Here is a 15697-nt window from a genome sequence, read left to right as displayed (position 1 = left end):
AAGAGTTTACCAACATAAACTAGTAGATATGGATATTTTTCAGCAATTAGCTTATATAATTTAAGGCTTTAAATTTTCTACTGGCACACTAAAAATGATTGTGCTTAACGAATGAAAATTCTTCAAATACAGTGTAGGAATTGCACTTCTAGAAATGAACAGCTAGGAAAGAGACCAGATAAAATTGTGTTAACTTATACCGCAAAGTTAAACATAAATTGAACCAAATAAATTTAAAAAAAAAATATTTGCACTACATAAAAAATAGGCAGCCCACTTTTGATGTAAAATTTAGTATACATATAGATATTGACAACTGCCTCTTATAATATTGTCAAGTTCAGTTCATATAATGACAAACTATGATATAAGTTATGCACTTTCATACGGTATACGACTCAATCATTAATGAAACAAAGATTGATACAACTTAAATTAAGCTACATATCAATTTTTTTCAACCATACTAGCGAAGATTAGTTAATGAAATGAATTCTGTACAAATAAATTAACGATGATTAAGTTATATGTAAGTTTCTTAATATGGGTCCATATATGGTAACATCCTAGATTCATAGGATAGCAGTTTATATTGCAACAACTAAACCAGTTTTTAATGCTTTGCAATAAATAAAGCACATAACTTTGACACTAACAAATTGTTTTAGAATGGAATTTTTATAATCTACTTTCATTCAATCAATTTGCTCTAATCCTTACATCTTGATACAACTTATACAAACAACAACCTTGCATTATAATTTGTTTTCTTCAACTTCAACTAGAATCTGTAAACATTAACTGGCAGAAGAATAGCCATTAGGGTTGTCTGACTGCCATCTCCATAGATCCTCACCTGAAAATTAAAGGTGATATTTTTTTTATAATTCTTTAACAGGATATACAAACTTAAAATAATTAAATAATTTTTGTTGTAAAAAACTCTGTAGAACAAGAGTTCTCTGCCAGTATGACTATTGAGGTTAGAGGGTTTTTAAAGGGCTGGGTGGTGATTTTAAATAAATCACTACTAAATTTAATCCAAGGTTTAAATATGTTCATGAAAAGTTAAAAATTGTAAATGAAGCTATCACATACACATTTCATCTAGGTCCTTAGATGTACTCCACCCAAGTTCTTTTTCAGCTTTCTCAGGATTTGCATAGACTGTAGCAATATCACCAGGTCTCCTTGGTGCTATTTTATAAGGGATCTAAACACAAAAGCAAAAAAACCTACTTCAACACTTATATCATGAAGCAAACTTAACTTGCTACCAAAATACTAGATTTCTTTTTCAAACTAATCCATAATTAATTATGCGGAACAACCTACAGTTTTTCCTGATGCTTTTTCAAAAGCTTTGACCATGTCTAAAACAGAATATCCTTTCCCAGTGCCTAAGTTGTAAACCTGTTAAACAAAACAACATAGTTAAATATAGGTAACTTGTTATCAAGTCATGGGTAAACATAAATCAACTGCTAAAAATAAAATATTACCACACATCCACATTGACTTGTTAATTTCTTAATGGCTGCGACATGGCCCAGAGCAAGATCAACTATATGGATATAGTCACGTACACCTGTGGGGAATAAATTACACAAGATGAAAAGAAAATCTGGATTTTTTCATAACCTTTCACTTAACGGATGATACTTAAACCAATGCTCTCTATAAACTAGGGGACAACATGGTAGAGAGCTTAACTGCTAGCTCAAAGGTCTCTTTTTTTAAAATCTTGAATCATACAAGACTGCAGGATGTCTCAAAGTCATCCCAGATCTGATGGGTCGCTGACTATAGGAAAAGTAAAGGGGGCTGGACATAGTGCTGACCACACTATTCCTTCATATACTGAGGTCAAGAAACATGAGCTACTTCACCTGCCCTGTGGATTATTAGATCTGAAAAGGTAACTTTATGCAAACCATCTTTAAAACTGAAAACGTTACAAAACAGTAGAAGCTAACTCAACATTCTTCAGTGTAATCCATCAAACTTACCAGTTCCATCTGGTGTGTTGTAATCATTCCCATAAATAGTTAAAAACTCCCTCTTTCCAACAGCCACCTGAGCAACATAGGGCATCAAATTGTTGGGTACACCCTGTGGGTTTTCACCTATCTTTCCTGATGAATGAGCTCCAACTGGGTTAAAGTAACGCAAGAGGACAGCGTTCCAAGTCTTAAGAAGACATGAACAAACATTATAAACTGCATCTAATTAATTTTGTAATGACTATGAAAACAAAAGCTAATTATTTAATATTCTTTTTTATTATTTACTACTGGGTCCCTGGAAATTACTGTCTGCATATTATGTAAACACATCAGTAGATAGAGGCAACTCACTTTGTCTGCGTTACACACATCTTTGATGATTTCCTCAATGAAGAACTTTGTCTTGCCATAGGCATTGGTACATCCACCAACAGGGTGTGCCTCATCCACTGGCAGGTATACAGGACTGCCATACACTGTAGCAGAGCTGGAGAAGATGATGTTCTTGACATCAAACTTTTTCATCACCTGCTCAGACACATTTAAAGAAACATACAGTACACAAGGCATCAAAGTTTAAACAACTAAATTATTTTCCCTTTTTTCTTCATTTTTCTTTGTAAAAGATTACATATTATCATGAGCATAATATGGCTGTATTATTCTAGAAAAAAAGTTTTGAACAACAAAGCCGTTTGAATGTATATATGGGATATTGTAAATAATAATTTGTCTACCCTTGGCGTTGAAATAACACTTTCTGTTTACATTGCTATTTGTAAATAATAGTGTAACTCTAAAGTAGAACTCTTGTTCTTTATATGTATTAACCTGCAAAACTGTGTCTTGTATGAAAAGTAAATAATTGTATACAATTCCTGTAGCATAGTAACTATTGGGAGGGAAGTGACATGCATGGGAGTAAAAACTTAAAGATTACATAGGGTATAAAAAGCAGGGCTGGGAAAGATTGGGAGCCCATTCCTTGATTGCTAGCTGTAACTGATACATGTTGTATGCAAAGATCAATTTAAAAAACCCAGGAAACATCTAAGGACTTAGTGTTGATTAATTGGTACTATGTTATCATGTATCATCGACCCTGTACTTACATCTCGGCACCATAAAAATAGCTTAACTTATGCAATTTATCAAACACAAGTGTAACACCCACCTCTAATAAGTTAACAGTGCCACCTATGTTGGTGTGATAATACAAGAGAGGTAACTCAACAGATTCTCCTACAGCTTTCAACCCAGCAAAATGCATGACAATAGAGATCTTGTACTGAAAAAGTAAATAAAAGTGCACGTTAAAAATTAACTGGAATATACATTTTTAAATACCTGTACTTAGCAGAATCTTGTTATTACTAGCTATCTATTTCACACCAAGTATTTTATAACAGCCTAACTAAATCAAGCTTTGAAGCACAAACCTTTTCAAATATATCAATGATAGCATTCTTATCTAGTAAATCAACTTGATGAGTTGGCACTTTCTTCCCTGTGATCTCCTCCACTCTGCTGATACTCTCTGGAACCAAAGGATATTTCATCAGTTTTAGAGTGGATAAGTATATAACCACAGAAACAGACAGCTGAATTTGTATGCATTATATTGCTTCTAATTAGTTCTTTAAATCTTTAAACTCCAATACAATCAGTCTTACAGTATTCAGCAAACCAGTGAAGTGAAGTTCTATAATTTACAAACATTTTAATGCAATATACAAATATGAATTGTTGAGAATGATGTACTGTTAACAAATTAAAACCATAATCGTGCCGGCCTACTCACCCATGCTGGCGTTGACTAAGTTATCAATCACCACCACATTGTAGTCAGCATTCAGCAGCTGCACCACTGTATGACTACCAATATAACCTGCACCTCCAGTCACTAGAATGTACTCCTCTGCCATGATGGGTGTGGCTACTGTCAAATACAAAGTTAAAGAGTGGTTAAACTAACTTAAGTATAACAGTTTCTCATCAACAAGCATAACTGTACAACCATTTCAATAGACAGGCCTACAAATACAAAGTTAAAGAGTGGTTAAACTAACTTAAGTATAACAGTTTCTCATCAACAAGCATAACTGTACAACCATTTCAATAGACAGGCCTACAAATACAAAGTTAAAGAGTGGTTAAACTAACTTAAGTATAACAGTTTCTCATCAACAAGTATAACTGTACAACCATATCAATAGATAGGCCCACATATTAAAAATAACTCATTCACATATCAACACTGTTGATGAAAATAAAAAATTAGAACAGTGTTTTCAAAATAATTTTTGAACAGCACTTGATTACATGTTAACTGAGATGTGGCTGATAGCAATAATTCCACCTAACTTAATCCTTTCCTACCTCTAACCCTGTGATTAATGTATCATAATAAACTATACCAGCACAATGAATGTGGGGGTAACAGAAAATACCTAAGCATACACCTGAATGTTTTACCTGAACTGTGTTGGACCAACCTCTAAGAGCTGTGTGAACAACTACTGATACTGAGGTCTGACAGACTGATATCACACATTTACCATGCCACGTAACAGGCTGGCTGTGTAAACCAGTGTACACTCTTTACATAAACACACATACACCCCCCCCCCCCCCAGATATCGGGGTATTAAGGGCCTTAATACCAACCAGAGATAATGTACCGGCAACAACTCTGACGAGCTTGTTTGTACGACACTGAGACAAGTATAGCCAGTAGTTGTGTAGAGAATTGATTTCACTATTAATACACTATATTGTTTAGTTTACACTGTATTGTTTTAAAGGTTTGCGCAACAGATGGTGTTTCTGTTACATCCGCGAGGACAAGGATGTGAACAGGGGAGACTATTCAATCATGAACGACAACCCTTTGTCGAACAATATCACTCGATATTGAATTATTAAAAAACGTGATCACGGTACCTAAAACTTTTTAATAAATAGGTTAGATATCATCAGATACATACCAAAATGTGTTGGGGAAAGCTACACACTCGATAATAATTTAAAATGTAAAAAACACATCGAGCTACACTGAACACATATCCACACACCACCAAGAGCACAACTTACGTGTGACTTTCATTGTGTATCCCAGACACGAAGATACGAATGATGTAATATGTTTGAACAGTCCAAAACACGTCCCCTCTTCCGCTCTCTCAGCTAATAAACCCAGGTACACACGGACAGGATATGCTTATATAGACTCGGAACTAACCAACGGAGTAGCAGGGACGGCCGGGCGACACACCCTGCGTGGTTGAATTCCTTCTCGGCACACATTCAATAACAATACACCGCCGTGATGCAGTTTTTAAAAAATAAACTATAAATAGACGTTTGACGTCACAAGATGACGTATTGACGCGTCCATGCGAGACAAATAAATTGTTTAGACCGACACCGTGTAGGGTGTCAACAACTGGAAGTGACAACAATACAGGGCGGGGGTAGCCTAGTTAGGAGACATTTTTTTTTAAGGAAATGAAATACAAGTTTAAAATAGGAATGGGACAAAGAAACTTGCAAGTACAGCGTTAACATAATCTGTACCTGCAGTGCTGTGACTACAGGTTCGGACCCAGACTTTTCTCTTACATATGCTTGATTAGCTTTACAGATAGATCTAGTAAAATGTGATTTATTTAAAAAAGGAACACATTTCACCATATTGCTGCCGGTGTATTGCAACAACTGCAACTAAACACCGGGGCGCATGTAGCACTTAACCTGACACATAGATCAACGTTAAACCCATGTGTCTCACTGGTAAGCTAATATAACATATAGGCGTTCATGACAAGAGCCGATGTATAGAGTATAGGTATGACAGTGTAGGCCTACCACGCTACATAACAATGAACTACACACAGTGTGACACAGACTACATTACAAACCTCTTTAAAAGACTATTTGTATAGCCTACACACTCGAGAGGTTTGCGTTCTGTGGCAACTTGCGTGCAAGAACAAGAAAGGCATTAATAGTAATGTATGTGGACAGTAGTTAATAACTCACCCTGTAGCTATCAAGTGACAAAGATTTAGCCTCCGCCTCTCTGCGTGCTCCCACGGTACTGGTTCAGGCTACACTGACCAACCGTTTGTGACTCGACCACTGACCGACCTTAGGTGCGAAGGTCAGGTTGCCGGTACTGAAATCTGACCTGAGCAATTATCTTAAGGTCAAACCCACGTTCACCTATGTCGAAGAAGGACAAGGCTGTGCCGCTGCGCTCCCCTCCCCCCACTTCCGTTACGCCCTGATTCCGGGCTACATTTACCAAGGCACGTAGGTGAAATCTCCCCCTCCCCGTTGAAGCGAATGAAGGTTTGGTTAGACGCTACGCTCTGATAAAGTTCTATTAAAATCATCAAACAGGGTGGGGTCAGGAAAAAGTTGGCTATCGGGGATGGTTGTAAAATTGAACATCAACGTCGGTTTGAAAACGTAATGCATGCAAACAAAATAGATAATATAAATTCCAAAACAACCACAGCAGCTTCGATATCTTTGCAGCTAGGCCTAACTTTGCATATGAAAACATGAACAATAACTTTTTACATTTTTAAAAGCATCTCATTATTCTGGACACAGTCTAGATTCGTACATGTAATATTTAAAAACAAACTTATAGATCGATATCAAGTCTTACCACACCAAGCTGTTACTGTTAAGATTTTTGTAGATGGGAAGGATGGGGGGGGGGGGGGGGGGTGCTTAAAATCCCAAGATATTTGTGGACGTTACAAATGGATGAAACCAAATAAGAAGCATTTTAAACACATTATATTTATACAGATCTATCGACATATTACCGAGCAGACTAACAATCAAACGTTCACGCTGAATTAATAAAACAAGTCCATTCCACATCACAATCGACGATCTTAAGCATTATTATTATTTAGTGAATAAAGTAAAAAGAGAAAGCAATGCTCTTTTATCAGATGTAGGATTAAGGCTATCCCAGTGATGTGCACACATGTTGATACCACGTGACAACATACCCTCCCCACCCCCGCTATGTGCCACAGGTTGCAGCTCACTAATCTATAACAACTTGTTTGTGCTCGAACCTAAAAAGCTGGTTACATCACACTGTCCACGTGGATACATAGGCCTACATGACTACATTTCACCTTTGTCTATACGAATACGATTATCTTCTTCTTTGGTTTTCTTTTCAATAAACGTGTCTGCCTAGTAAGCACATAGATCTATAATATCAAAAAACGTACGACTAAGCCAACAACGCATACGAAATGAAACGGCCCTTAAAAGAAGTATATTACTTTGCAGAGATGGTCTTTAAAAGAATAGTATTTCTTTGCAGAGATGGTCTTTAAAAGAATAGTATTTCTTTGCAGAGATGGTCCTTAAAAGAATAGTATTTCTTTGCAGAGATGGTCCTTAAAAGAAGAATAGTCTACTATAGAGTTGGTAGCCTTATAACATAACGGCGACAACAAGAGACTTAAAAACTGCCTGTATCAATAACGTGCACTTTAAACTGGCGAGCTTCGAGACAAAAAAAAAAAAAACCAGCAATAAAATGTCCCCACACACGCCCATAAAACTAGCCCAGGTGAGTGAAATCAATCAATTCACGTAACCATCAGGTGAGACAGGTGTGGGGTGGAGGCTGGGTATCAAACCTCACAGCTCAGGGTGACGTCTCACACAGTTCAAGTGATGGTTCAATGTGAGGGGCAAGTCAATAACATGTTACATAACACGTCACACGTCTCGAACTATAAAATAAAAACAGATCGATCTCAACAAGCACTAGGCCACCAGCCCTCTTATAAACAATACAGATTAAACGATACGAATACACTCCCCACCACCACCACTCCCAATTTTTATACAGCACCCAGAAATACGACCCAGTAGGACATTTACGACACTATACGGATCACAATTGCTTGGAGTGCTATCATGCATTACATTAAGGACAAAAAATATATATCTTTTTTTAATAGTTTTTTTTACATATATATCTAAAGATTTTTTCCCCAGAAATATTAAGACGTGGGTTGATACCCCGCTCCCCCATACCAACAAGTAGCCAAGTAACAGAGAGTCTTGAATGTCACACAGACGCCCTGTGGCATATATGTAAGGGTCTGTTGGATCAGTTGTGTTAATTGAAACGGTGTTGTCACAGGTCATGAACTTTTGTCAAAAGGACCAGCCGAGGGCACCTTTGCCCTCTGAGGGCATACCATGTACATTTGTATTCTGGTTGTTGTATCAAAATACTTCTGGTACCAGCTTGCTTTTTTTTAAATATTACTACCAAGTTATATTTTTATTTTTATAAATGTTAGCAATAGGTAATGAACAATATAGAAAGACAATAAATAAATCTTGTACGGCTTCTCCCTGCCTTCTCCCTGCCAGGCGTAGCCAGGAATTGGTCATGGGAGGTGTTCAAACATTTTTCCATGTATACAATCCTATATATATATATATATATATATATATATATATATATATATATATATATATATAGAGAGAGAGAGAGAGAGAGAGAGAGAGAGAGAGATCCATGGGAGGGGTTATAACCCCCCCCCCCAGCCTACTCCACTGCTCCCTGCTTGTTTTCATATAGATCACACAGCCCTGTACATGATGGCTAACAGATACTGTCTTCTTTAACATAGCTAATCAAAGGATCTCAAACTAGAGTGCTTTTCATGAGCAGCAGAAACCCAAAGGGCTTTACATAAGATCAACTCAACAAACAAGAAAAATGTGTGTGTCATTAATGATGTATAGATATGTGATGCATGCAGTTGCCTCAGGTTAAAGAAAAATACAATAGACCATCCTGTTATTTAGTTAGAAAATGGACAGCTTTGTGTAAGCTTTTATCAGATTATAGGTTAATCTGATTTAATCACTAAGATTATGAACTAATCTGAATTAATCCTGGAGACAAGCCTGTACTAGCTTTAAAAAAGACATAATAAAAACTTAATATTAAAGAACTGAAGTCCAACGTGCAATACTTTACATACAGATATTATCAATGCTGCTTCACATTGTTCATTGTTCTACACCATTTATTACATTTCTGGCGTGTTAAAGTATGTGATAGCCCTAGGGCCCCAAAGTCCTTGGCTCAGGTAGCCATGAATTCATCTCATGAATGGCTAAATCTTAGGTTATATATGTTGTAAGCTGAAAGTAAATTACTAGTAACTATGTTAATAATATTGTTATACCTATCTCAGCACAGTTGATGAAATATTATGAATGTTTAGAATTTATTGTTGTATTGGTTTATATCAATTTAAATAAAAATGGTGATATCCTGTTACCGGAATATGCCCTGAGTGCTCAGATTTAATTTATAGATAAATTGAAGTTTTAGGCAAGTATTGTAGTACTATATATAGATTTGGGTAAGATTTAGCTTTTTAATATAGATGCAACATATGAGTATTATATTTCACTAAAGTATACAAAAAAAGAACAACTGTTCTTATATTGTTTAGAGCTAGGGTAGGCTATTCAGTTGTGGCTTAAAAGAAATGTATCAAAGTAAAAAAAAAGTGATTTGGATAAGGACAAATATACAACTAAGCATGTCTACTTGTAAAAATGCTAGTAAAATGTATTAAAGCCATTTAGTGAATTTTGAAACTGTAGCTATACTAACCATACTAACAAAGCCGCAGGTAAAAATAAAACATCACTCAAAATACTAATTTAAAATTAAAGTGAGAAGTCTTTTAATACACTTATCTGTGATAATGTTTAAGAAGAATAATAAAAAACTTGGAATGATACTTAACAGCCAGCTTTCATATAATAATTTTCTATTTAAAAATAATATTTATTAAATTTAGGACTATTTTTTAATATAAAGTTATTTATTTAGGCATGAATCATTGATTGAACACTAAAAAATTACCATAAAAGTTACTACATAAATTATTTTATCAGAATCATTAGGCAATTTTTTTTTACTTAGTTACCAGAGTAAGGGTGAATAATAAATTATTTTACTAAATCTGTTTAAAGCCTCATAATAAATATGTGTTTATTAGTCCTAAGTTAGGATAAACAACTCAAATCAAGGTTTAATTAATACGAGTCGACCCGCGGCGTATCATTCGCCGCTATTTAGTTTTTTTTCCCTACTTTTCAGTAATTCATAATTTGTGAATTCGACAGTACCTAACACTAACCCCCCCCCCCCCCCCCAGAGAAAGCAGCCTCCTCTTAGTTACCTCTCTAAGTTTAAAATCGTTTCAAACTAAATTATCTGCCCCTAATAGCCGTCACCAAACCCGGCTCTACGATTGTTTTGTAAACATTTAGCGTGAACCACAGCTCACCAGACCATGTGGGGGGGGGGGGGGGTAGCGATAGAGAGGAAGAGAGGGGACTGCAAGAGAAGAGAGGGGACTGCAAGCCGCGCTTGCAGCTTGTTTTCTAACATCTCACAGAAGAGAATTATATATATAGATATTAATTAGTTACATTCTGCATTAGGTCTGACTTAGCCAACTGGTTGGTGTAGTCAGAATAAATTGTTTAAGAAAAATGGACTACTGACTAGCTAAGCTATAGTCTAGCTAGGGCCTAAGCCTGGCCTAGATATCTAGATATTTATTAGGTCATAATTAATTAGGCCTAAATTATTAAATTAGAGATCTAGATTTGTCTAGGCCTATCTAAATCAGCTCAATCTAGATCTAGCTTCTATAGTAGTAACTAAACGACTGACTAAACTCTAGACCAGTGTTACTTCCAGACTTTTTTTCTCCGGGGGGGGGGGGGGGGCACTTGAAATTTTCAGGGGGGGGGGGGCACTGTTCACTGTTAAAAGTAGGTATATATTTTCTATATAAATTTCATTTCATTTGGAGGGTGGGGCGGCAGTAGACTTTCGTGGAAGATGGCTGGAAGAAACTCTGCTCTAGACAAAGTCAAGTGGCCTTGACTCAGCTCCTAGACTCTAGATTTTACTTAGATCTAGATATCTAGATACTAGATCTAGATATCTTAAAAAAGTCAATCTATTCATAAATCAAGGACAACTGATCTAAGATCTAGAATCTGGACTGAGTAATGTTGAATTGAATTAGGGAAGATACTCTATCTGCTAGACTCTAGATCTCTAGGACAGTCTAGCCTAAACTCTAGACTAGATCTAGTCTAGAAATCTATATTAAAATATTAGATTAGCAGAGCCTAGGGCCTAATCTTACAACTTAGCAACTCTTAGACTAGACTGACTAGACTCTTACTCTTAGAGACTTCGACTAGTCTACTAAGTCTAGCATAGGCCTAGTTAAGTACTATAGATCTAGATCTAGATCTTAGTATAGTTAGTATAGTGATTATAGAGTAGACAATCATAGTTACTAGAACTACTGACACTTTACTCATTACTGTCATTACTGTGTAAAGTGTGTGCATAGGTATTAATTATATTAATTAGGTAGGGCATAGGATATAGATCTAGATCTAGATCTAGATCTAACTTAGGCATAAGCCGCACCTCATCATCAGTGTACAGTGTACAGTGTACACTGTACAGGCAAAGGCTGAGACTTGAGAGTTGAGAGTACTAGATCTAGATCTAGATTCTAGATCTAGATCTAGATCTAGATAGTAGTAGAATAGTAGATAGTACTAGAGTACCGATGTGCTCTAAAATCTAGACATTTTAATATATTTTAAAAATGACTTGAACTGGAAAAGTAATCAGTAAAATGTTCATAGTTACTAACCTTGACACAAACACACGCGGTAAGCTGTGCCAAAAAAAAGTCACTGCAGCGGTAGTTAATGAGTAGCCTACACTGAAACTCAACCAACAGACACTGTTAATGTGTTATTCGTTGTGTGTAGCGGTCGCGTGGCAGGTCAGGTCAGAAAACTTTGACCCAGTGGGAATTATAAAAGTAGGAATTTCTTACGACTCAGCGGATTGCGATATTCCTATTTCATTTGACAGACGAGACAAATTTACATAGATCTACATCTACGTTAACGCGAAATCAACAGTTTTTTTTCCTTCTAAAACAAAACAAAAACACGCCATTATGTAAAAACATAATGTTTACCGCTTAAGGCCTTTCATAAATACAGAGGCGTAGCGAGTGTGTGTGGTGGGGGGGGGGGGGGGCGTGCGGACCGCACTAGGCTACACCATTTAGGAGGTGACACCAAGGCAAAAAAAAAAGCAAAATATATACAAAAAAATGATAATTCCAGTTAAATAAATGATTAATTACGGGGGGGGGGTGGGGTGACACCATTAATTGCCGCACCGGGTGACACCCGACCTCGCTACGCCACTGAATACAACCATCCTAACACTATGATGTATTTATAATAAAGTAAAAAATTTAAAATTTAAAGAAAGTCATTTACAAAATTATAGTGTAGTTTTATGAAGAAAAAAATTCCTTTCGTCTTTCTGACACATACAAGTTTACATACACTTAGTGCTTGGCAGAAATATTTGGTTAATTTTGTTTAAAAATTAAAAAATCGAACTAATTTAAATTATATGTAATTTTGTGTAGACATTGGGTCTAGACTTACATGTGAAGTTAAAAGAAATCGGCACGAGAGAAGCGTGTACAACGTTTATAACAAGCTTTTACGTACGCGTTAAAGAAAATAAAATCATTTATAGAATATAATAATGCACGACTATGTAAATAAAACTAAATATCTAATAAGCGTGGGTCGCTATATTAAGTATTTAATACCCTTACTAAAATGTTTGTGTAATCTTATTCAGGGGCGTAGCGAGGGGGGGGGGGGGCGGGGGGTGCGGACCGCACCGAGTGACACCATTTAGGGGGGTGACACCAAGGCAAAAAATAGCAAAATATATAGAGAAAATCTCGAGGGGGGGTGCAAATCGAAAGTTTGAGGGGGGGTGCAAATCGAAAACTTGAGGGGGGTGGGGGTGCAAATCGAAAGTTTGAGGGGGGGGGGGTGCAAATCGAAAACTCGAGGGGGGGGGGGGTGCAAATCGAAAGTTTGAGGGAGGGGGGGTGCAAATCGAAAATTTGAAAGTTTGTCCCTGGGAAGGGTCTCTATGCCTCTGGGGGGGGGGGGGGGGTGACACCATTAAGTGCCGCACCGGGTGACACCCGACCTCGCTACGCCACTGATCTTATTTATCTTCTGTCAAATAAACTTAAAGCCAGTTAATTTATGCTTATTACATTTGTTTCAAATAATCCATGTCATTTTTACTGAATTGCCAAAAATAATGTGAATTTCTTTGTGTCCTAATCTCGACTGTAACAAAATACCATAAATTTCCATCTAACTACACGGTAAATAAAAATACATTTGTTTCGTGTTTCATCCATCGTTAATGCTTGGATCTAGTGCCAGCTTTTTATGCCTTTATCTGATCTGATATGCACTTCATTAGACTAAATACATTTATAGACATCAGCTGCATTTATAATTGAAAAATATCACGTGCTTTTAAAATATTACTATCTGTACTTTATTAGGCTGAATACATTTATTACATCAGCTGGGTCCCTGGATGTAATACTGTACTGAGTACCTGGGTGTGACAGTGTACTGAGTACCTGTATGTGACAGTGTATTGAGTACATGAATGTGACAGTGTACTGAGTGGCCTGGGTGTGACATTGTTTTGTGTCCCTGAATGTGAAAGTGTACTGAGTCCCTGGATGTGACAGTGTACTGAGTCTGGATGTGACAGTGTACTGAGTCCCTGGGTGTGACAATGTACTGAGTACCTGGGTGTGACAGTGTACTGAGTACCTGGGTGTGACAGTTCACTGAGTCCCTGGATGTGACAGTGTACTGAGTACCTGGATGTGACAGTGTACTGAGTCCCTGGGTGTGACAGTGTACTGAGTACCTGGGTGTGACAGTGTACTGAGTCCCTGGATGTGACAGTGTACAGAGTCCCTGGGTGTGACAGTGTACTGAGACCCTGGATGTGACAGTGTACTGAGTACCTGGGTGTGACAGTGTACTGAGTACATGAATGTGACAGTGTACTGAGTCCCTGGATGTGACAGTGTACAGAGTCCCTGGGTTTGACAGTGTACTGAGACCCTGGATGTGACAGTGTACTGAGTCCCTGGATGTGACAGTGTACTGATTCCCTGGGTGTGACTGTGTACTGAGTCCCTGGATGTGACAGTTTACTGAGTCCCTTGGTGTGACAGTGTACTGAGACCCTGGATGTGACAGTGTACTGATTCCCTGGGTGTGACAGTGTACTTAGTCCCTGGGTGTGACAGTGTACTGAGTCCCTGGGTGTGACAGTGTACTGAGTCCCTGGGTGTGACAGTGTACTGAGTCCCTGGGAGTGACAGTGTACTGAGTACCTGGATGTGACAGTGTACTGAGACCCTGGATGTGACAGTGTACTGAGTCCCTGGATGTGACAGTGTACTTAGTCCCTGGATGTGACAGTGTACTGAGTCCCTGGGTGTGACAGTGTACTGAGACCCTGGATGTGACAGTGTACTGAGTACCTGGGTGTGACAGTGTACTGAGTACATGAATGTGACAGTGTACTGATTCCCTGGGTGTGACTGTGTACTGAGTCCCTGGATGTGACAGTTTACTGAGTCCCTTGGTGTGACAGTGTACTGAGACCCTGGATGTGCCAGTGTACTGATTCCCTGGGTGTGATAGTGTACTGAGTACCTGGGTGTGACAGTGTACTGAGTACCTGGGTGTGACAGTGTACTGAGTCCCTGGGTGTGACAGTGTACTGAGTCCCTGGATGTGACAGTGTACTGGGTCCCTGGGTGTATCACGATGTAGAAACCGTTATGTCCCATGGCCTCTCTTGTTTTTTCCTTCTTATTCCAAAACTCTAATGAATGTGTTTATTTTTGTACGTTAATTAATTAAAAATTGATTTTTGTATACAACCAAGCTGCTTTAATTAGATGTAAATAGGCATCAGTTTTAGTGTGGAGGGGAGTGATGGAGGGGGTTGGTGGATTAATTCAGTCGAGTGAACCACTTCACATAGACCTAGAACGGCTAAACATGATTCCAGTGAAAGTTTCCTCCAAAAGTCACTCTAGTATCTGTATTATATAGTTGTCTACACCTGACTGTCATTTTCACATGTTTACAAAAGCTGGAGTTAGGTAGGGTTGACACCAGAGGCGTAGCGACCCTTCCCGGCGCCCGGGGACAAACTTTCAATTAGGCGCCCCCTCGGGAGCAAATTTTCAATTTGCACCCCCCCTCAACTTTTTGATTTGCACCCACCCCCTCAACTTTTCGATTTACACCCCCCCCCCTCAAACTTTCGATTTGCACCCATCTCAAACTGCAAAAATGCAGCTAAATTGACATTTTAATCTGTTTTTACAACCCATTTTGGCACCCCTTAAGGTCGGCGCCCGGGGACATATGTCCCCCCCCCCCTGCCCCCCTCCCCCCATCGCTACGCCTCTGGTTGACACATGGTACATCACACAAGTGGGAGTGGGAGGGAGGGGTGGTTTGTCTTTTTGTGTATTGTGTTACATATGGTGGGTGGTTGTTACGTGAGTTATATACAAATTGTCTTTGCTATTTATGTCTTCTTATCTAAATCGATGTTGTGTACACTAGAATGTTTGAGTAAATAAGTTGACACAAGTGACGTATTCTCGCCTTTTAGCCTA

At 37.9% G+C, this 15697-nt stretch overlaps 1 protein-coding gene across 5 annotated transcripts; it reads right to left on the bottom strand.

Moving 5' to 3' along the window:
- Positions 1 to 239: 239 nt before the first annotated feature.
- Positions 240 to 11883, bottom strand: LOC131946340 (UDP-glucose 4-epimerase). Of its 5 annotated transcripts, none has more exons than XM_059307037.1 (10): positions 11783 to 11883; positions 3808 to 3945; positions 3446 to 3543; positions 3181 to 3294; positions 2358 to 2534; positions 2010 to 2190; positions 1503 to 1588; positions 1336 to 1413; positions 1099 to 1213; positions 240 to 856 (listed from the first exon to the last, which is right to left on the bottom strand). In XM_059307037.1, exons 2-10 carry the CDS (start codon positions 3929 to 3931, stop codon positions 798 to 800), a joined length of 1032 nt encoding a protein of 343 aa, XP_059163020.1. In that variant the 5' UTR covers positions 3932 to 3945; positions 11783 to 11883; the 3' UTR covers positions 240 to 797. The 5 variants fall into 5 exon arrangements, with proteins under 5 accessions (XP_059163020.1, XP_059163021.1, XP_059163019.1 ...); XM_059307038.1 differs by lacking the exon at positions 11783 to 11883 and adding an exon at positions 6048 to 6069; XM_059307036.1 differs by lacking the exon at positions 11783 to 11883 and adding an exon at positions 5100 to 5311.
- Between the last annotated feature and the right edge of the window lie 3814 nt (positions 11884 to 15697).

This window comes from Physella acuta, unplaced genomic scaffold (assembly GCF_028476545.2).
Source record: "Physella acuta isolate Inbredline_101_S28 unplaced genomic scaffold, ASM2847654v3 ptg000554l, whole genome shotgun sequence".
Taxonomy (NCBI): Eukaryota; Metazoa; Mollusca; class Gastropoda; family Physidae; genus Physella; species Physella acuta.
This window is presented reverse-complemented; position numbering and strand designations above follow the sequence as displayed.